Source organism: Dendropsophus ebraccatus, chromosome 6 (assembly GCF_027789765.1).
Source record: "Dendropsophus ebraccatus isolate aDenEbr1 chromosome 6, aDenEbr1.pat, whole genome shotgun sequence".
NCBI lineage: Eukaryota > Metazoa > Chordata > Amphibia > Anura > Hylidae > Dendropsophus > Dendropsophus ebraccatus.
Genome location: NC_091459.1, coordinates 88,485,342 through 88,508,733, shown reverse-complemented (window position 1 = coordinate 88,508,733; position 23,392 = coordinate 88,485,342). Strand labels below are relative to the sequence as shown.

The following is a 23,392-nucleotide window of genomic DNA, read 5'->3' as shown; positions in this document are numbered from 1 at the left end:
GTGTGTGTGTGTGTGTGTGTGCGTGCTATGGATGCAGCAGGCTGTGTGTGTGCGCTATGGCTGCAACATTCTGTGTGTGTGTATGCTATGGCTGCAGCAGCCTGTGTGTGTATGCTGTGGATGCAACAGGCTGTGTGAGTGTATCACTATGTGTGACCTCTCTATATTACTATGGCTGACCTCTCTATATTACTATGTGTGACCCCTCTATATCACGTCTGATCCTTCTATATCACTATGTGTGACCCCCCTCTATATCACTATGTGTGACCCCTCTCTATATTACTATGTGTGACCCCTCTCTATATCACTACGGCTGACCTCTATATTACAGGGATCTGGCATTGTTAGCAGTGTTTCTGTGTGTGTGGTGAATAGTTAAAAACATAGAAGATTGTCAGCAGGAAAAGATCACCTGCTGCATCTAGTCTAGTTGTGAGTAGTTCAGGACATGGAGGCTGGAGACTGGCTGCATCCACTGCACACACAGGAGAAGCTGCTTTATGTTTCCTTATTCCCTCAGAAGTGGCCCAGGATGATGTAGGACATTAGGGAGAAGCTACTGAGCCAGTGTGATAATAACTCCCCTGGTATATGACCGGCCATTTATGAAGGCGCAGGAGTCGGGAGTCGGGTCAGTCCTGATAAAATCCAGGAGTGGAGCTGGTTTGTGATGTACGTTCGCTCCTCTCCAATAGTGATCCCTCATATCGGGGACATCTGGTACTAGGGAATCTTATAAAGGCCAGGGACACCTGGGAACTTATTATTTAGCTTTGTACTTGGAAACTATTTAGAAAGTGAACTTGGATAAGATTTGCTCTCTCTATAAATGTGCTTCTCTAATAACACAGGGGTCCGCAGGCTCCAGTGTGGCCAATGCATCTACTGTCTCCAGGATGACAGGCTGGTATGACGTAGGCATGACTGGCGGCTAGGTGTGACGTCACGGCTTGGTGAGCATTAACCAGCATACAAGAGTTTCCTGAGACCAGCGCCACTCCTGTCCATGGTTGTGTATGGTATTGCAGTTGCAGTGATCCTAATGTGTTTATAGGAAAGCCTCGGTGGCTGGTGGCCGGTAAGCATGGCGCAGTGTCTGGTGGGAAGCAGCTATACATACAGCTCGTGCTAGTTTTATCAGCCAGTACAGACAGTTAATAATTCCCTGTAACGTGGTCATGTGACAGCCCGAGCCTCTGGCACCTATGGTACAGGAAGGTGTAGCACCCCGATCACACCCTCCCTAGTCTCAGGATAACGTGGATGATCGTTACACATTTACATATTACTTCACATTCCGGCTCCATTCTGACCTCTAATAACCTCCGCCCCGCGTGACGTCACATCTCCAGGCCCCCACAACGCGCCACTTTCTCACAGCCAATCAGCGCATGGCTTTCAGTGTCCTCAATGGTACTAAAGGAAGGATGTGAGGGGGCGGGGCATTACGTATGGGGCGCACCCCCGGCCGCTGATTGGCTGCTGGAGACGTGGTTGCGGCGGCGCTGGCTTGCTGTGCGTGTTCACGGCGGGGACACCGGCTGCGGCGAGCACCTTGTACGTGTGTCGTTTACGTACAGCAGCGTCCATCAGCGGCCGGCAGGGCCGGTGCTCCATCACCGGGGTGAGTTACTATCTCCCTACCCTCTCCTCCTCATTACCACAGCGCTTGTTACCAAGGAAACCAATTACACATGGCGCTCGCGAGGTAACTGGCGGTCACTGCTGCTCGGCGGCGGAGACGTCTGATCCCATTCTGCATTATTCATGCGGCGGCCGCTCGCCATTGTTCCTGCCGCTTCTCAATGACAGCGCCGTGTATCTTATGTCTATGGGAGATTCTATATTCTACAGCTACGTAGCCTTAGGAGGATATAGAAGTGTGTGTGGAGAGATCTATTTCTATACACGCAGTAGTATGATTTCTTAGCAGAAGTCTTGTCATTTCCCTGTGCGGTTATCACTGAGCTGTCATGTCCTCCTCCTCTCTGCTATACAGGCAGTGTGGTGCTGGGTACACGGAGCGGACATCCCTGCCTGATCGCCTCTGTGAGGTCACACCTGCTCTCTTCTTCTCCTGTGAGGTCACCCCCTCGCTCTCTTCTTCTCCTGTGAGGTCACCCCCTCGCTCTCTTCCTCCTCTTCCTCTGTGAGGTCACCCCCTCGCTCTCTTCCTCTGTGAGGTCATCCCAGCTTCCAGCAGCAGGTGAACAGCAATAGGGACTGTGCTTGTGATCTCTGTAAGAGCTCCAGTATTTCCTATCAGTGTATAGCACATCTGACCTATGCCCCCATTACTGCTAGGGGTTTTCTAATATGGAAGGACTGGGTGATCCCTATTATGAGACCTGTAAGACTTGCTTGTGAATTCTCCATATGTAACACAGATTTGCTCTGCGACAGACATTGACGTACTGCAGATTTAGGGTACAAACCCACACACCGTATACGCAGCAGATACGCAACAAATACGCAGCAGATTTGATGGTTTAGATTTGATGCTGTGTTCAGTTATTTAGATCTAATCTGCTGCGTATTTGTTGCGTATTTGCTGCGTATTTGCTGCGTATCGCAGCAGTAAATACGCTGCATATACGGTGTGTGGGTTTATACCCTAAAAGATCATCATATGGGTGTAAATTGTACAATCTCTTCCATTCACTGTATATTCTGCTGTGTATTTTCGGGCCTATTCACATCCTATCTGTCACAAAATGTAATTGTATGTCAGAAGGGTATTCCGGTGTATACCGCAGCGAGATCATTGCGTTTAATGGAGCGGACGTACCCTATTAGTGACATACTGTTTTGTTGTCGAAATTGAAAGCGCAGCAGAGCAGAAACAGTATACCGGCCCTTGTAGTGTATTGGGGACAATGCTGCATCTCTCCATAGGGTCACCTTACAGCTTTGCTACATTATAGTCAGGAATGTTCAGGTCATTGTATTGGTAACGGTAGAAAATTGTTTTTAAGGGACATAGACTCCTTCATAAGGTTGTATTCACATGTAGGGTGTATTTACTAAGCGTTACCTTGCTTCATCATCTCCCTATATAGGGTCACTGTCATCACTAACCCGTCCTTCATGGGCCTCACAATATATGGCCATCTGTATAGATATCAACCCTGCCCCACTATGAACTCTCACTTCTACAATAGGACTCAGTTTATTTGTATCTCTTCAGATGCAAATACAGTCAATATCCTATGTCTGTGGCATGGTGGGCTTCACTGTAATAGGAAGGGGCTGATATTTGCAGCAGAAGTCTGACTTCATCATAGAGAATAGCCTGAATGTCCTTGTGCATAGTCACCATGGACACCACAGTGGGGCCACCACCCGGCCTTCTCTGTTACTGAGGTCTCTATAAGTTAGTGCTGTATCTGTTATCAGGAAACATAAGAGTCATATGATGATCGGAGAGGACAAGGCTCTATGCCTCACCTATAAATAGAAGCCTGTGCACATGGCAGATGAGATGGAAACATGGATGTATATAGCAGTTATCTCCAGATGCCTTTTGTGTATCTGTAATATCACACCTGGTATTATTGCATTGATAGTTAGCAGTAAGGATGAAATTACACATGTGACTTTATTCCCTCAGCAAGGTACATGTAATGTAATCCCCCCCCCCCCCCCCCACACCATCAGTCGCCGCCTGCAGTGGGATCCGCTATCTCGTGTAATGATGGAGAAAACTGCCTTTTGTATATATCCCACCTATCTGTAGATTCTCCAAGAAAGGAAGCACCCAAACCCACACAAGTCCAAAGAGAACGTCCAACCTGGCCGGATGAACACAGGACCAATTGCAGCTCCGCTTTCATTTCTCAAAATGAGTTGTGAGTGGCTATCGGAGACAGAATTTTGAAGCCAAAGCCAGGAATGGCCGGTGTGACTATATCCCCTCTGATTCTAATGAAGCTGCGTCACAGAGAGGAGGATATTTCAACACACTTGGGGCCAGTGGCCCCGCCTCAAGTGCTCCAGCATCCCCACGCCAGTGTTGGTCTGTTAATGTAAAAAGCCCAAAGTGATGTACCTGGTGGTACATCACAACATGACAACGGTGTGTTGTCACCTTGGAGCATTGCTATTAGAGATATATATGATACATTACAGGCACCCTATAGGATGGCATTGCATATGCTTTTGGAGTTGCAGTAGTTGTAATTTATTAGGGTACGTTTACATGTATAGGATCTGCAGCAGATTTGATGCTGTGTTCAGTTATTTAGTTACATTGATATCTGCTGCGGATCCTCTACATGTGAATGCACCCTAACAGATAAAGGCGCTGCTATGTTAGTCACATAACGTAATGCTTTTATTAGCGGTATCATTGTGTAGTCTTCTGTGTGCAGGCCGCATGTATTATGCTCGCTCCCCACCCCCATTCTTCTGTCTGATGAGCTGCTTCTTCAGAATCCTGGAGCTATTTGTCTGCTTAGCATCTCATCTAAGGGACTTTTTGTTTAGACTGCATTCACACAGTCAGGCTATCACAATGGGGGGCAGTTTTTTGCTGTTGTAATAACAGGGAGACAATTGATGGTATCACCTTTCATTGTTAAAGAGAATATACTGATCCTAAAACCCATGAGCAGTCACAAGGCAAGCCACCTCTGTGACATTCTGTGTACCCCTTTACTGTGATATGCTCAGACATGATGGACTCCATTACACCTCTGAAGCCAAACTGTACTTTTAAAAAGATTTTATTTTTACATATTAACAGGCTATTCATACCTTTCCATGCTCCCCCAGTGTTCTTGTACATCCTATTCCATTCTCTGGCTGAATGATCCTGTTTCATCTTGGCAGTGACAGCCCGCTCAGCCAATCACTGACTGAGGCCCCATTCACACGTCCATGTCAGTTTTTACTGTCAGGAAATCCTGATCAGGAGACCTCAAATGTCATCAGGAAAGTATCAGGATTTCCTGACAGTAATCCGTTTTTACCATCAGGAAACCATCAGGAAAAACCTTCAGGATTTCCTGATGAGATAATATGGTCTAGTATGCCAACATAAATCACAGGTACCCACACAGCCCCTAGTGTACCTGGATGGCCACAGGCTGCAGAACTACAACTCCCATCATAGCCTGTCAGCAAGGCATGATGGGAGTTATACTTCTGCAACCTGGATGGCCATAGGCTGCAGAACTACAACTCCCATCATGGCCTACCAGCAGAGCCATGATGGGAGTTGTACTTCTGCAACCTGGATGGCCACAGGCTGCAGAACTACAACTCCCATCATGGCCTGTCAGCAGAGCCATGATGGGAGTTGTACTTCTGCAACCTGTATGGCCACAGGCTGCAGAACTACAACTCCCATCATGGCCTGCCAGCAGAGCCATGATGGGAGTTGTACTTCTGCAACCTGTATGGCCACAGGCTGCAGAACTACAACTCCCATCATGGCCTGTCAGCAAGGCATGATGGGAGTTATACTTCTGCAACCTGGATGGCCACAGGCTGCAGAACTACAACTCCCATCATGACCTGCCAGCAGAGCCATGATGGGAGTTCTACTTCTGCAACCTGGATGGCCACAGGCTGCAGAACTACAACTCCCATCATGGCCTGTCAGCAAGGCATGATGGGAGTTATACTTCTACAACCTGGATGGCCATATGCTGCAGAACTACAACTCCCATCATGGCCTGCCAGCAGAGCCATGATGGGAGTTGTACTTCTGCAACCTGGATGGCCATAGGCTGCAGAACTACAACTCCCATCATGGCCTACCAGCAGAACGTGGTGGGAGTAGTAGTCCTAAGGGGTAATCTCACCTGTCCTGGAGGTCCGGGTCCGGGTCAGCCCTGTGGTGAAGTACGGGCAGAGTGCTGTGCAGAGGTCTGGGCGGTGGTCGGAGGTGCGGAGCATGCGGCGGGCGGCCCGGTCGGTGAGTTCCCGTGGGGGGGGGGATGATGCAGGGCGGCAGAGGGTCCGATGATGGAGAGAAGGTGGGGGCCAGTAGTGAGTTCCGGGGGGGGGCGGGGGGGTGGGCGGCTGCACTGCACTGCACTCTGGCCGGCCAGCCCTGTAGTACCGGGCACAGTGTGCTGTGCAGCGGCCCGGGAGGGGGGGGGGGGGGGGGGGTAGTGCGGTTGATCGGCCGGCGCCTAGTCCCCTGGTGAGGTCCGGGCTCCGGCCAGAGTGCAGGTACGGGTCCGGGGCTGGCTCTCTATCCGGAATCGCGGGCACTTTCCTGATATACATCAGGAAAATGCCCGTGATTCCGGCGCTCCCATAGGCTTCTATGGGGGCGTCTGTGCCGGATTTCCGGACGAAAATAGGACAGGATCTAAAAAATCCGGTCCTATTTTCCGGAACGGACACCCTTCCGGAAAAATCCGGAAGGGTGTCCGGGTCTAATGTTAGCCTGTGAGTCCGGAAATCCGTCCGGATTTCCTGATAGGAAATCCGGACAGATTTTCCGGACGTGTGAAGGGGGCCTGAGATGGGACAGTGCTGCGGACAGTGATTGGCTGAGCGGGCTGTCACCCCTAAAATGAGGACCCAAAGAGAATGCAAGATCACACTGGAGGATCACAGAAAGGTAAGAATACCTGATTATTATGTTCTGCACCAAACGTTTAATTTCATCACAATACCCCTTTAATAATTAAAGGGAACCATTCACCCCGTGGCCCCCGTTAGAAACAGACATACAGTGACATAAAGGTCAATATACTTACCATATCGCTCCCGGTCCCGTCCCGGATCCCGTTGTTGACACGGAGAAATCGCCGATTCTTCTTCTCGCGCCCATTATGGTAATGAGCGCCGCCGGCCCGAAGTCCTGCCTTCTCCCCGCCTCCGACACTTGATTGACGCCGGATCTTCTTCCTCCTCGTCTTCTATCTTCTCGCCGGATCCCGCGCAGGCGCCGTGACAGTCGTTTTCGGCGCATGCGCAGTTCACAATTGAAGCCGCTCCGCAGCTTCACTGTTTACTGCGCGTGCGCCGATTGGCTCGAACACGTATCCTGTTTACCGCGCAGGCGCAGAAGAGGTGACGAGACCATCGCAACGGCGCCTGCGCGGGAATTCGGCAGAAGACTGAAGACTGAAGACGTCAATCAAGTTCCAGGAGGCGTGGATGGGCGGCGACGAGAAGAGGACCTCATGAATAAGTTGGACTCGTCCGTCGTTTCCTATGGACGTTGGACTCATCTCAGCTCATTACCATAATGGGCGGGAGAAGAAGAATCGGCGATTTCTCCGTGTCAACAACGGGATCCGGGACGGGACCGGGAGCGATGTGGTAAGTATATTGACCTTTATGTCACTGTATGTCTGTTTCTAACGGGGGCCACGGGGTGAATGGTTCCCTTTAAAAATAAAAAGCTTGAAAGCACTATGGAGATTAAAAATGAAATATTGTGGATGAGAAGCCCTAGTCGTGGGCTGGTCAGGTCCCCTTTGTTGCTGGATGTGCTGAGTATAGTCAGATACATCAGATTTCAGCCCTTTGGATAACATGTATCACACATTATGAGCACATCATCTCCTATAATTCACAATTCATAACAGAGCAACAAGCTGGATATGTGGAAGCTGCCAAGTTTCCAAACCCCTCTTGTGCTGTATTAGTCAGGGTCATGTGTTAGCTGTACACGTACTACCAGGAATAACTCTGCCTGTTTGGGCAGTGTATTGTAAATGGATGAATACTCTCAGATTAAAGAGGTAATGGATGCCTTGAAAAACATGGCTGCTTTCTTTCAGAAACAGTGCCACCCCTGTCCTCAGTTTGGGTGTGGTTTTGCAGTTTAATTAAATTGAAGTGAATGGAGCTGAATTGTAATACTACACACAACCTGGAGGTTTACTGTAAAGGAACATGTATAGTGTAACAGTTTATAAGCATTCAGGAAGATTTATCACACTGATAGGAAGATTATTTTTTGTAAACCATAGCGACCAATCAGATCATTTTTCATTTTACCATATCAATATGAGAAATAAAAGGTGATCTTTGATTGGTTGCTTTAAGCGGCACAATGACCTTTACTATAAAACAGCTTGATGAATCCCTCCTATTGTTTGTAAAGCTGAGTGGATAGATGTTACAGGTTCTTTCAGCCTATGACCCTATAGTGTTGATCCAGAGGAAGGGAAAAAAATAACCCCTATGAGGTGGAAGCCAGTGTTCCTCATTTTAGGAGAAATAAATCCTTCCAGACAAGTCGAAGACTGAATCAATGACCCTTCTCCATGATCTAGTGACTATAGCTTGAAATATTAATATACTCCAGAAATTAAAGTAGAACTCCATCGAAAACCAAAAATACTGTGCAGGAACATTATAAAGAATGTCCCTGTGGCCCGGCAGCGCTGCCTCAGCTGGTCACTGACAGCCGCCAGACATTGTTTTCTCCCTCCTTCCTGGTTCGTATCCTACTGACTGGCTGAACTGGCATTCCATCAGCTGGGGATGTGACATTGCAGGAGGCCGGTGGGGGCACGGGGACGGGTAAGTATACATTCTTTATTATGTTCCCAGATCCCCATGACTGCACTGTATTTTTTTTGTGTGTGTTCACTGGAGCTTTCCTTTAATTGAAATCCAAGCAAAGAATCCCTTCTGTTTATGTAGGGATGAGAGAATTTACAGTGCTAGTGTAGCACTTTGCTAGGCTCAGCGGTCAGCTTGTCAGCCGGCTGCCTTAGAATTTGGTGCTGCTCCTTTCTGGGTCCAGGGAAAATTCGGGTCCAGTCCTGGGGAAACTTGGAGAAGTTTCCCAGGACTGGATCCAGTTTTCCAGGCACATGGAGCCGCATGGACTTCAAAGGCAGCCGGCTGACAAGCTGACCGCTGGGCCTAGCAAAGTGCTACGCTAGCACTGTAAATTTGCTCATCCCTATTCATATGACAAAAGAAAAAGTTTTAATCCCAACAGTGTACCTGTAATTTTAATTTGTAGAAAGCTTCAATAATAGGTTATTTAACCAGAGATTCTCTATTTACTCCTGACTACCTTACTAATAGGGAAAGCTGTGCCGAGCCTGAATTGTAGGATTACATGGCAGCTATTTAACTGAATGGCCATCTATGTAAGGCTGGTTCACCTCTGCATTGGGGGCTCCTTTCAGGGCCTCAGTTGCAGAATATATTGAGTGGTAGATGTTGCCGAATAGTCCATTGCACAATAGACACAGGGGGAGATTTATCAAGCTGGTGTAATGCAGAATTATCTTAGTTGCCCCTAGCAACCAATCAGATTCCACTTTTCATTCCTCACAGATTCTTATAAAAATGAAAGGTGGAATCTGATTGGTTTCTAGGGGCAACTAAGACAATTCTACTTTACACCAGTTTGATAAATCTCCCACACAGTGTTTATTGGGTATCCAACTGGTGCCCGTGATCTTGCTGGATTCTAACTGGCTAAAAAACACAGCATGCTCCATTGCTTTCTTTGGTTAGTTCAGCGGCTTCTATAAGGCCCTAATCTAATAGATGGTTGGCTCGTAGAAGGGGGCCCTGAGCAGAGAATCCCCTGTATAACATCTGTATGCCCTAATAGTGTATATACAGGGTTATTTTTTTTATTCCTGAGACCTCTGTGACTTATTATTCTTCTGGGGGCGAGTTCTGATACTGTTGTATCCTCTAAGGTACTAAGCATCAGAGATTTCTGACAATACCATAGAAATTATATGAACGATCATTTATAAGTAATACCACACCCAACCTGAGGCCAGTTGCTGTGCTGTTTTTAGAAGAGGGCAGCCATCCTGCATAACAGCTAACATGCTTCAGGTCTGCTCTGCTGGATCTGTATGTATATAAGAGGCCTCAGTGACTGATATAATAGTAGCACTCCATATAGAAGCACAGGTGAGTGGGTCTGGTGGGAGTCCTGGCTTCATGATGAATGTTGCATGAATGCTTTTGTTTCCTGTATGGAGAAGGCTTGATACAGCGATATCTACTCTCGCAGACAGCCATCTGCTGTGGACGATGAATTCTTGGCCTCGCCACAGTACAAATTCAATTTTCCAGATTCACATGGAAGGTTAGTGTATTACTGTGTGCTACGTTTCCAGATTCTTCCAGGCTGCAGTCAGGATTTGGATGCTGTAACTATTCTAGGCCTGGGAGAAGTCTGCTCTGGTGCAAGAATGAATATATATTATACAGTATGGTAATAGTGTGTGTACAGACTCCTAAAGAGAGTATACTGTAACATCGAGAAAACAGGGCAACTACAGCAAAACATTTTGTTGCAGTAAAGTGAGTACTTATACTGTATTCATTTCTGGCTTTGGCCCAAAATTGCATCAAACAGTGCGGTAGCTTTTTTGCTTCCCTAAAATATGTCCATACGACCCCCAGCAGTACTCTGGATAGGGAACAACAAGAAGCGCATACGGCTTTTTGATTAATAAGTAAACTATGGAAAAGTACAAAATATTTTTTAGGTAAATATTATTCATGAACCAAAACACCTTAAGGGTCCAGTTACACATGCTATTCTCTGCTGCCTGATTTTATTTATTTTTTTTGCCTTTTTTTTTGAGTCTGCAGCCTGGAAACAAGCAGATGCTATAACCATACAGCTGAAATACTAGACTGTCTTCCGCTCCCTTGAAAACCCCTTGTAAATAGAATGTGAAAGTGAAATCACCCTTAGATCTCATGAGTTTTTGTAAGCTAAAAAGCCAGGAGTGGGTTTAAAGCACAGAAGAGGTGCAAGTCTTCTTGTGATACTTTTCCTCCTCCTTTTCCACCCTGTTTGGCTTACATTACTGGTGAATCAGTGTGAGTGGAGAACAGGTATGAGAGGTGTATCTGCAACGTCCTGGTATAACGTCATTTGGAGCCAGCCTTAGGCACAACCATTAAAGAGGGCGCTGCCACTAGGCCTGACTGAGGTTTACAAAGCACTAATAGAATACTGTAAAACAATAGTGGCAGCTGTATTTCATACCGACACTATCCTATCAATGACACTTTAGTATGTGTGCAATTGGCTTCTAGTCTAGTCTTATTTGCTGTAGTGGTACCTCTATAGGGTATATATAAGAGGTGTTTCATCCTGCCATAAGAACTGTACATGTCTCATTGGCTCGCCTGCAGCACACTGGTCACATGACTATTAGCCGGCAAATATCTGTCTACATTTTGTGCTTGTTTTAGGATGATTAAATGGGGTTTAAGTTGCCATCTGGCCCAAATTTGAGCCTGCTTGTACATGGCATGGATTAATAGCAGCTAAAAATAATGCCTGCTTGTCTTCACACAATTGCTTACTTTCAGTTTTACTAGTCTTCAGTATTCCCTTCCTATAGATTATAAGGGTATTATACTGCAGGAGGGTTTATCCCCCAGACCTAATACTTTCTTGGATCTGCTTGTATTGGGTCCTCAGTATGTTCATGTGTTTCCCACAATCCTTTACCTTCACTGAGTCGCTGCTGGCACTGTTCTTGGTGCCAGACTCAGCCCCTGGTAAGATATTGGCGTGTTCTTGTAGGATATCGGTCTTGATGCGCCTCATATCTGTACCAGTATCTGTACCATAGATGTGTGTAGTACATGGCTCTCTATGGCTGCAGTTATTAGGAGACATAATAAAGGGACTCTGTCACCTCCAACTCAACCTCCTCAAAACCCTAAACTAAAGTCATCTGTATGTAGGATAAAGGATGCTGATCTCAATCTGTAATTTGTAGCTTTCTACTCCCTTGTATTTCCCCGCTGTAAGCCTACACACTGGGCATGCTGATGCATAGAGAGGACTACTTAGCTGGAGAATATAATGGACAGGACTTCATTTGTGGCTTATAGCAAAAGAATGCAAGAACATGGACAGATAAAAATTGCAGATAAAGAGTCCCTTTAAGCGGTCCCACAGTATGACTGTCCTTTGTTGCCCATAGTAACCAATCACAGCTTGGCTTTCTTTTTGCCAGGGCTAATGCATGAATATGTGAGTGCTGAGCTGTGATTGGTTACTATGGACTACAAATGACATTGTTACTACAGTAGTGATTGATAACACTCCCCCATTGTTCTTGCGGCACTTGAGGAGCAGGGCTTGCGGCCTTCAGGCTGGTCTTGGTTGAGATCACTGTTAGATCCCAGTGAGCATGTCATTAAAGAACTCACATGGGTTGTGCAGAGAAATATTTGAGCTATTACATAATGATTCTGATGTCAGACACTCCCTTTTCCTATTCCCTGACTTGGATGTAATGGATCCTTAGAGATCTGTCACATGGATGGGGTTTGGGAGAATTACAGAGGTTGGGTAAAAGTGCATAATGCGAGTTGTCTTATGCTGCGTTTACACGAAACGATAATTGGCCCGATCGTACGATTAACGATGTCTGAGTAACGATTTTTTTTCATAACAATCAGTGTTTAGACGGTACGATATATCATACGGAAAATTCGTTTTGCGATCGTGTTGCGATTGCTTAAGCCTATCTCACACATTGGTTAAATCAACAAACGACTGTTCACACGAAACGATTGCGAATTTTTTGCGAACAATCAACAATGATTTAAGAACATGTTCAAAGATCAAAAAAAACGATTTCTCGCTCGTCGTTTGATCGTTCGCTGCGTTTACACGTGCGATTATCGTTCAAATTCATTCGTTATCACGCAAATTTGCACAATAATCGTACCGTGTAAACGCAGCATTAGCAGTATGTGATACCTTATAAATGATTACATCAGTTGTTGCACATAGCTGGTAATACATGGAGTGGCTGAATGCAGTGTCCAGAACTTTGGGACAAGTTCTATACCCGGTGGACCACCACGCTACAACAGTAGCCTCTTTAGGGCATTAATTACTGTGCATAAGCTTTAGGCTACTACTGTAGTCATATACCTTCATAATGTGTTGCCAATTGGCTTCACATATATAGTGACTCACACATAGAGGAGGGTATGAAGACAAGGCACACATAGAGGAGAGAGTATGAAGACGTGACACGTAGAGGTGGGTAAGAAGATGTGGCACACACAGGAGGGTATGAAGACTTGGCACACACAGAGGAGGGTATGAAGTACATTGTGTGGTACTAAAATCTTTCTTCCTAGAAGATGCGATGCAATAGGGATTTCCAGGGGAAGGTTGGTGTCAGTCATCTGTTCTTGGCTCTGGATTCACAAGCTGCATAAAACCTGGTGAGGGTGAGAACGCGCCCTTACACAGGGGTCATACTGTCTCCACTCCCATACATGTGTCATGTGGGCAGGGGCAGGCATATACCTGTCAAGGACATTATACCTGCTCTATGCATAATTTACAGAGGTGAGGAGAATATGAGCCCATGGTGTATGAGTTGCTAGGATTGTACTGTGGCAGTCTACTGTACTGTATATCAGGGATCAGTGACATTGACTGATATGTCATGTTGTATACCCGAGGCAGTAAACCTCACTTATACTGGAGCGGAACGGAACATGCAAGACATGTAAATAAAACTACTCACTCTTACCAGTTCCTGTTAGTTTTTCTGTCATTTAGACTAAGGCAGGGTTGTGTCCTCTGTAATAGATACGTTGGCAAAGTGTCAAAATGCCATGCTGTATCGGAGCATGACCCTGGTTGATTCCAGCGGCCTAGACATGGTTAGTGCACAGGTTCAGGTGATTTGCTGAGCATGTATGAGCTTTGCCTTGTACCCAACCATGAGTAAAGCTCATACATGCTTGGAAGAATGACTGGACCATCTCAGGGACCTGTGTCCATGGTCTGATACATTGGCATCACATTTTCCCATTCCTCTGTGGTATCCATGCCGCTGAGGTGAGGAAAGAGCCCTTATAGTTTATGGCCCTTATGATGGAGAGCAGAGGGCCTTGGCTGTCAGACATTGATTTCCCTTCCCAATAAATGAATCTTTCATGGCTGTACAGACTCCTTCCTATTTTTAGATACAAGCGGCGCATTTCCTGCTGATGTCTGCTTGATTTACAAGGAACGTGATGCCAGAATCATCCATATTCATGTCCTCCACATCTGAAGGGGACTCACACCGAGCAGACTGTGACAGAACACCACTGATGAAGTATCACCACTGATGGAAGCGTCACACGTTTTAACATTTCTTGCTCTAATACGTTCTAAAGGCCTCCTCCACATAGAATAAGAAATAAAGCAATCTCCGTGTGTTTCTGGTGATGCTCAACTGCTGTAGAGAAGCCTATGGGAAAAAACCAATGTACCCGGTGCACCTTTTGTTAAAAATAATTGTTGTTCGTGTAGACATTTAATACAAAAGCTGTAGATCTTACAGTGACTTCTGGCTGCAAATAGAGAAATATTCTATTAAAAATCTAAATGTAAGACTGCATTATGAATTAGGGATTATGGCCCTATCTATCAGAATCCTAGCAGTGCCAGTCACAATAAATTTACAATATCCTGTTGGCCATATTCTGACATTGCGGCTAACAAACTCCCCCCCCCCCCCCCCAATTGTTACAGTGACACCCCCTTTAATTTACATATTTTTATCAACAACAAAAATAGGTTGTGAGAATGCCACCAGTAATGATGCTGTAAGGGGGAGGGGCACTCTCATTGGGGGTCTATATGAGTTTATGTATGTTGGTGCAGTCCCTGTAAGCAGCAGTAAAGGCCGTCACTGTGGCTGACGTGTGGATGGTGCGGTGTCTGGCAGTCCGCAGGGAGCAGCACATACGGCCTATAATAAGTCAGTGTGTAATCTGCTCAGGGTCATATCAGGCCGCTGCTCTGCACCTTACTGTATTTAGAGGGTCATCCAGGAAAGCGTTCTGGGGGTGGGGCGACTGTGTAAGCCCTGTGTGGCTGCTTTGCTGTGAAATCCTGTGCACATTAGTGTTCTATAAATCTCCTCAGTAGGACAGCTCAGCTACCAGCTCTTTTATTTCTTCCTGTTTATTAGGTGATGATGTTGGCCTGACGCCAGCCATATGAGTGCCCTTCATACTTATGTAAATAGAGGTGGTTATGCCTCATTCATAGCTCAGCGTCTAATATGCATCTATAGCTGGCTGATGGACAGACTGTTTTATATTGCACGTCACATAAGAGCTATGTATTGTAAAACATGTAGAATTACGGTGTTCTTATGGGGATCCTTTCAGCTTTCTGAAGACGCTCCTTCACTACCACAGAGAGGCCTTTAGGCTCTGCATACATGTGTACTGTGCAGGTCTCTTCAGGACTTTTGACAGCCAAAATAGCGTACACCGCAGGACTGTACATGTAGTCAATAATTTCTAACCTCTTTGCCACTAACCTTGGTTTTATAGGCAATATTGTGTATTGCTCACCAGTGCTGTGTATCCCTGTAAAAGTGTCAGCGATCACAAGCAGGTGCCAATCGGCATTCACTTGCATCCTTGCACAGCCCCATATTGGCCTCTGTAAAAGGACCCTTAGTGGTCCTCATACACGTGCTGATCTTTGGTCTGCTGCAGCCTTTGCAGGGCACGATTGATCTTGCGGCCAGGCTGCATGAACATTCCCTGCATTGTTCATGCAGCCATTTAAATACATTACTATCGACCACACATCTCCTGTGTATGCTAGTGATAATTTTTTTTTTAGCGCCACACAAAAGATGCCATCAGCTAATGAGCAGCTGTTTCCCTGTTCCTCGGCTGATCTCTGTTGCCTTTACACAGGCCGATTATTGGTAAAATGAGCGTCTCTCTGCTGATAATCCGCCAGTGTAAAAGGCTACAGTAGTATAGGTCCCTTGACAGTGAGATAATCACAAGGACTGTCCAAATCACAAAACTGCCATGAGCTGTTGGCCGCGGGTCTGATGAACTGAGCTGAGCGCATTACACTAGAGCAGTGCTTCTCAAACCCTATCTACTGCAGCCTCACCAGACTGACCAAGAGGTTACCTGGGCCTCACCATCTGTGGTGGAAGTAGATTTAAAAGCTGAAAATAATGCCAGGGCTAGCTTTCACCCATCTCCCAAGTACAAAATAAATTAATATTGTTGCTAAAATGGAGTTTTTTGCAAACAGCAAAAGGACTGTGCAGATCATAGTCACTTTTATGAATACTGCCTCCCACCAACAATTGGGCCTCCCCAACAATTAGGGGGCGCCTCACAGTTTGAGAAGCACTGCACTAGAGTAATCTATGTCGGTTAGAACCACGGTCAGGCCAGGCCTTGTGGATGTAAAAGTGGGAAATGTATGAATCCGGTTGAGCTGGGAACACCGCCTGTTACCGTGAGGATCTGTGATCTGGAGATCATTTCTCTGTTATTCACCAGAACTAGGAAGAAATCCCAACAAAGGGGAGAAGATAACTTTTCCTGAACATTCCCCAGTGATGTTTCCCCTATGGTAGCCTCGACATAAGGGTAAAATCCCTCTGTCTTCCCATATTTACACGACTCTACCTCAGACTTGGTTTCACATTTATTGTGCTTGCATTTCCATAAATGCAATGCTCGTAAAATCCAGGATTACCACATGGCCTTGCTGACTGGGAACCACATCACTGCTGGTTGTAATCCAGTCTCTGTAACCCAACTCCTTGTGACATGGAGGGAATTGAACACCATCATTGCTCAGTCCACTTTGTGGATTAATAGTCTGCCACGTATGCAGCACTGCAGAGCGTCTCCCTGATACATGTACAGTGCTTCTGTCTGCTATAGGAGGAGCGAGGCCATGTTATGAAGTCATTGCCTGTATACAGAGACCTATCAGGATCTATACACAGAGGCTGCGGCTTCCTGTGTGGACGCTCACGCTCATTGTGCTGCAGTGACAGATCGCTTCCTCATCTCTATGATAATACCAGCTTGGGTAGTCTGAGATTTCTGCTATGGTTGGATGGTATCTAATACATCCCATATAAGACATTGTACTCTATACTGTAACATATATGTACTACGAATGTTCTACTACTCAGAAATGACCTCCTGAAATTCCCCCCATTGACTATGTTTGGAGCTATGTCCGATACATGAAAATACTTTTAACATCATACATTTGCATGATTCACTTTTAGTCAAAAACTTGACTATGCTTTCCAATACAGTAAAAAGAGGAAAAAAAAATCTCCCTTACTGATATGTGAAGTCTGCCCTTTTAGATTATGCATAACTGCATCCCCCAACCTGTGTCTCTCACAACTGTTGCAAAACTACAACTCCCATCATGCCTCATCAGCCTGCCTGTATACACACAGCGGTGTAGTAGAAAAAGATGCCCATATTCAATCTCATTAAATTTAGTTTCCTGGTTCACTCTTGGTATCTTTTGCTCTACTGCCACCTGATGGTTGATTTTCAGAATGCATCAAAGGAAACATTTCAGATGATTTGGAAACATTGCGTAAAGACGGTTTTTCCATTAAAGGAAAGCATCCACCAGTAAATTTTAGGAGGGGGGGGGGGGTTACTAAGACTGGCCTCATTCACCAGTGTACGATCTTCCAGAATTTTCTAGAGACATGTACCTCTCAATAATCTGGGTCCCCCTGCACCCAGAAGCTAGCGTAGAAACCAGTTACAACGTACCCTAGTTCTGTGGTGTACATTGTAATAAATCTAGTGGGCAGCTATGCTTCCTATAATTCCGATCTTCGCCTACTTTTCAAAAAAGAACAGTGGCTGGCATAAAAAAAGGAAAAAGTCTTCATTTTTGGTACAAAACGGGTTTGTTAAAAAAAAAATGCCAAAAAGAGGTGCAAGGAATTTTTCTCTCAGCTATGGGACATTGGCATCTGCCTCATTAGCGTTTCTTTCCTTCCTCTGGATCAACATTGCAGGCATATAGGAGGAGCATTAAAGGGAATGTACCACCAGGCCCGGGCTGAAGCACTGGAGGCAGGCCGACCCACCCCCAGTGGAAGGAATCCCCGCCCCTCTATGATGCAGCTCCATTGGGGGTGGGTCGGCCTGCCTTCAGTGCTTCAGCCCGGGCCTGATGGTACATTCTCTTTAACTATGTACTTGATAATTCCCCTATAGAGCCTTTAGGTGGTCCTCTTTCAGGATATTTTAAAGGGGTTTTCTCACCTGGTGTAATTATCCCCTAGCTATGTAATCACAGGAGAGCTGGCTGCTGGAACCCTCTGCAATAGCGAGAACTGGAACCCAAGTCTCTCAATAGAAAGGAACCACCTCTGCTCTATTCTTTATGGGAGCTGCTGGAGATCGCACAGTAGTGTTCTGTCCTGTGGGTAGGGAATGATTGTGCCAGGGAAACCCCTTTAACATTTCTGGTCAGTCCTTTATATCTGTGGTAAACTTGTTTCTGAATTTTTAGCAACTTCCTCTGGATGGGTCTTGCAGAATCCATACATGTGCAGCACATGCAGCCCAATTCTAGTTTTCATTTGCATAAATTTATGCAACAAAATTTGAGTATTCCGCCAAAGAACTAAAAGATTAAATGCCACCAAACCTTATTCACCAAGTCCCCCTGAGTATTTTGAGCCCCCCCCCCCCGTCATTCTAGCTGCTGTCGTTCCTGAATTACAAGTTTTTCTAAAAGGTAATCAATATCCAAGATGGCGCCAGCCAGGAAACTACATTCTCTCCGATTGGACCCTTCACCTTAGTTTTCTTTGCTGCCTGCTGCTGGTCATTACTACCTTAAGTAATAGTAAGGGCCCTATTCCACGGGCCGATCAATAATGTAAACGAGCCCCGATCTGCTAGATTGGCGCTCGTTTACTGGGCCTTTTCCATGGCCCGATGATCATTTAGCGAGAGATGCAGGGACATTGTTACTGATGTCCTTGCAGCATACATTACCTAGCAGGGCGCGTGGGACCGAGATAAAGACTGAGCGGAGGAGAAGCCCTGCTAGGTAATGGATGCTGCTTAAATCGTCGGTCGCCCGCCGCGCAACGCTATTCCACGCAGCGATGCTCGGTGGTTTGGGCCCAAATAAACGATCAGCCGATGACATGATCATCGGCTGATCGTTTTCTCTGTTCCACCGAGCATTAATCGGCTGAATTGGGCTGATTCGGCCGATTATCGCTCCGTGGAATAGGCCCCTAACACAGGACTGTTTTCTGTGCAACTGAAGTAGAGCAGCCCAATCCCTGACAATAGTAATTGGTGACATCATTATAATACACAGTACTATGTTCCTTCAAACACCTCCTGGCATTATACTGCCGCAATACCTCTGGGCATTATTAATTTTTTACAGTTCATACATAGTGGGCTTGTAATTACTATTGACCAAGCTCACTATAATAAAAATTGGTAATGATTGGTGCTTTACCAGGGAGGGGGAATGGGTGCTTTGGCTCACTGCTAAGTGTGGTGGGGGTGAGAGATCACTGCTGAGTGATGGAGAAAGAAAATAAAGATCCACAGAAACCTAACCTGCCCAATACTTTTGCCACTTTGGTGGAGAGCATGATAAGGCTGTGTGCATACTGTGTTCAGGCAATACTTGGTCACAGCTGCAGGACTGTACGCTGCTCTTACTAAGCTACAAGGTAACCTGAATCTCTGGGCAGCTTACAGGAATGATGGGTGAAGAGAGGTGAGTCACTCAGTCAGCGCGGGAGACAGACAGACGCTGAGGTGGACACTATGATGCAGCTGGGGAGGCGGGGCATCAGGCAGGGCTGGATCGGGGCCTGCACAGAAGAGGGGCACTGTGATGCAGCTGGGGAGACAGGGGCATCAGGCAGGGCTGGATCGTTGCCTGCACAGGAGGGAGCCAGCGGCTTAGGGAATACTCTGTGATGCAGTGATGGCGGCAAGAAGAGGCTGCGGCATTGATGTGTAGAGGTCTGGGGGGCTGCCCCCTAAGGTGACTGGGGCATCAGGCGGGCTGCAGGGTCTTCTGTACATCAGGATGGAAGGAGCGTGTCAGAGTGGACTCTGTTTAGCTCATTGCTTGTATATAGAAGGGGTGAGTTGGGCAAAATAACCCCAAAGGACTCAGAACAGGTAATTACTTGCTTTGAGCAAAACATGGAGCTATGTGAGGGCTATTTAACAATACAAAAAAAGATTTGGGGTGAAATACCTCTTTATCGAATGGTGCCCAGTATGGCTAGTATTGCTCACTTGGGGACAGCCACCTTTACAGATGGCTGAAAACCCATATAGTGACATGGCAGAATAGACCGCTTTACACCAAGGTCACTGACAACTGGGTTGACAGCCCTGGTAGCAGCATGGATATCTTACTCTATTACCCTATTGCAGTCAGCTCTGTAAAGCTGAATTATACTCAGATGGGGATGGAAGCCATTGTAGTTGTCTTTTATAGAAACTGTGTTTTATGGATATATGCTGAATTTTATCATATAAAAGTTTGATTTTTATCTGGGAGAGAAACCAGTCCCAGCTGGGCTTTCCTTCACAGTGAGCTGTCATTGGTTACAGACACATGTATAAATCTGGACCATTGTGTTGGATCTTGTATAGGTTTGGTCTCTGGGATCCTGTGCCTTGTCTTCCAGTGTTTGCCATGTATCATTTACTTTACACTTCTAATTATATGTATGTGTTTTGCAGGTAAATTTCTTCTGTTCTGAGGTTCCCCTCCATCTATTTAAAATGCACATAAAAGAGGACATAAATCCTGTGTTGCGGTACATCCTCCATTTCTTTATGTGGTTATATGGCGTGATCACATTTGTGCCGTGGTTCTTACTTTCTGGTGCTCGGGAGAGGCAAAGTAGAGCAGAACGGGTAAAAGCAAAGCCTGTGAGTGATGATCCAGGCAGCCCATACCGATCAGTGGACAGCTTCAGCAGCCTGGCATCTACCCTGTACCCGGGCTGTGATACCCTGGACAAAGTCTTCAGACATGCCACAGAGCTGTTCAAGACCAAGGGATGCCTTGGAACTAGAGAGGTGCTAAGTGAGGAAGATGAGATCCAGCCCAACGGCAAGGTCTTCAAAAAGGTCAGTATACATTGTTTGATTGGTTTGTTTAAATTGATACTGAAGTATCTTTTTTAATGTGTTGCTGTCATTTAAAAAAAAATGACTTGCTTAGAGACATGTTAAATGTTAAATCTGCAGCATGCCATTTGTGGAAATGGCAAGAATTTCACCACAGATTTTGCAAAGCATTGAGTGAGATTTGTGGCAAAATTCTGCACCAAAATCAATGACAATATGTGACCCATACAGATGTCGTGGTAATATTTTTAATGATCCCACAACCCCGGGATTTCACCATATTGTCTGTTTGGTTTCCCATTCTTGAATACCCTTCTGGAGGGTAAGGGTTAATCTAGCCAGAAAGACAGACACATGGCTCCTTTCAGCATGTGAAGGTCCTCTCTCTATGACCTCCCAAATCAGCTTTATTTATAGGTCGGAGCTCTAGAAAGTGTCTTTACATTTAAAGTTACAAATCATCCAGTAGGGTTCAGCCTTTAGGATATTGCTTCCAATCAGAGCTGCCCATTGTATATGACGTACACCTACATTAACATAGGTAATATGAGGACACAAAGAAAGTACAAGTAATATGGAAACAAACTTTAAAATACGAGGGAAAACACAGATAGGGTCATGTGCAAATGTATGCAACCCCCCCATAGGGGATGAGACCATCTGGTACCCATTAGCTGCTGGACAGGGGAAGAGAAATTATGCTTAACCATAGATAGATAGATAGATACGCCTATATAAAAATGTATACACATACACACATAATTTTAAAATTGCCACCTCACAGATATCATTGCTGGTTTTGGTTTCAAATGTTTAGGCCCATTGTCATTTTTACTTGGTCTATGAACAAAGCCTAATCGTAGATAAATGTTGCGTGACTGTCAATGTCATCTAAAGCCAGAAAAAGGTGTGCCATTCTAGTGCCTGCAGTACTGTTCTAGTAGCTTTACCAGTGATTGCCAGCAGAGGGCAGGATCACTCTATATATACAGTGTCGCATAGCTCAGCTGTGGATTGTGACACATTATTGGGCTTTGTGCATACAGTGGCCCAGAGTTATCAGTTCTTGTTGTATATAGGGGTCATATTACTGTGTGCACATTGTGTGTAGGTAAGCATTGCACTTTCATGGCTCTTGAGTTGTGTGTCTGTACATTTAGGCCCAGATTTATCAAAGGGTGTAAACTGTCCACAGCAACCAATCGAAGCTCAGCTTTTATTTTACCAGAGCTGAAGGCTGAGCTGTGATTGGTTGCTGTGGACAGTTTACACCAGTGTATATTTTCACAGCCTTTGATAAATCTCTTGTGTTAGGATAAAGTGAAGGCGTTTTAGGTGTTTCCCCCTTTGGTAGGCCACAATATCTAGTGATAACGTTTTATCTCTCCCTGATCATTCTACATAGTAAATTGAGCTCGGCGTAAGCCCAACTTTATCACCCAGTAGTCCCCATTGGTGGGCAGGGTCTTCATTGTGCATTTTATTAAGCATGCTGCAATGATGCCTACATTACAGTATATATATATCAATAAAAATGTGCTGTAAACCTGACAAGCATGAAGTATTATGCCCATGGCTGGCTAGCAAGCCTCATGTCGCTAAGTAACGCTGTAATTAAAAACATTTGGTGCACAGCTGTCCTTTACACCCAGCATAAAGCAACCATCCACAGGCTTTTGAGGCATGCTGAGAGCTGTAGTTCTGCAGCAGCTGGAGAGTCAGAGCTTTCAGACCACTTTTGCGCAGTTGCTATTTTAGCTTCACAGACGGCTCAGCCACGTGACCACCACTGACGTGCAGTGAGACAACTCCTCAGAGAATAGACAGCGCTGGAGACTGAGCTCATCCACTTCTCCGGTCTTTGGGGAACCTCCCTTTATGTGAGTTACAGAGGGACAGTCGTGTTCACTGAATAAATAATCGTACATGAGGAATTCTGTGCACGTGCTGCTTACTTACACCACCAGCGTCACAGCTTGTTACTGTGCACATGGAAAGGCTCTTGGAAAGGTTACTTAAAGGAAATGTCGCCTAGATTTCTTTTTTTTCTGATTAGATACTGAATCATGTTTATTTTTTCCCATTGTAATTGTTTTATTTAGTTTTTCTTTTCTTGGGGGCAGCCATATTGGCTCAGCTTTCTTCACAGCATACACATAGGAACAGTAGACTGGAGCTTCAGTGGGGGAGTTTACTAGGCATGCTCTGTGACCTGTGCAGAGGTCAGGGAGTGAATGGCCTCCTCCCTAAAACTGAGAGCTGCTCTCCCTGACTTGTTACTGCAAACAGTCTCCATAGACTTGTTATAAAATCTTCTTCTGCAGGGAGGGGTGAGCTGGGGTAGAAGATTGTAATGTAAAGTATTCTCAGAAAGATTATTCGTCCTTCGCACAATGTCCTTTGTGATGTGTGGGCAATTTTAACAACTTTAATGGCCAATATGGACTAAAATATTTATGGCTTTGTCTACAAAAAGCATGATTGGTTGTTC

At 45.6% G+C, this 23,392-nt stretch overlaps 1 protein-coding gene across 3 annotated transcripts in view; it reads left to right on the top strand.

Moving 5' to 3' along the window:
- Positions 1-1,000: 1,000 nt before the first annotated feature.
- ACSL3 (acyl-CoA synthetase long chain family member 3) overlaps positions 1,001-23,392 on the top strand; it is a 51,840-nt gene continuing 29,448 nt past the window's right edge. Inside the window, exons 1-2 of one of the 3 annotated variants that reach the window (XM_069975349.1) lie at positions 1,001-1,081; positions 20,509-20,901. In XM_069975349.1, the coding sequence (XP_069831450.1) occupies positions 20,551-20,901 (351 nt within the window). In that variant the 5' untranslated portion in view covers positions 1,001-1,081; positions 20,509-20,550. Of the gene's footprint in view, positions 1,082-1,479; positions 1,628-1,663; positions 1,712-20,508; positions 20,902-23,392 lie in introns of those variants that run through there. The other 2 variants (XM_069975348.1, XM_069975350.1) reach the window with 2 other exon arrangements.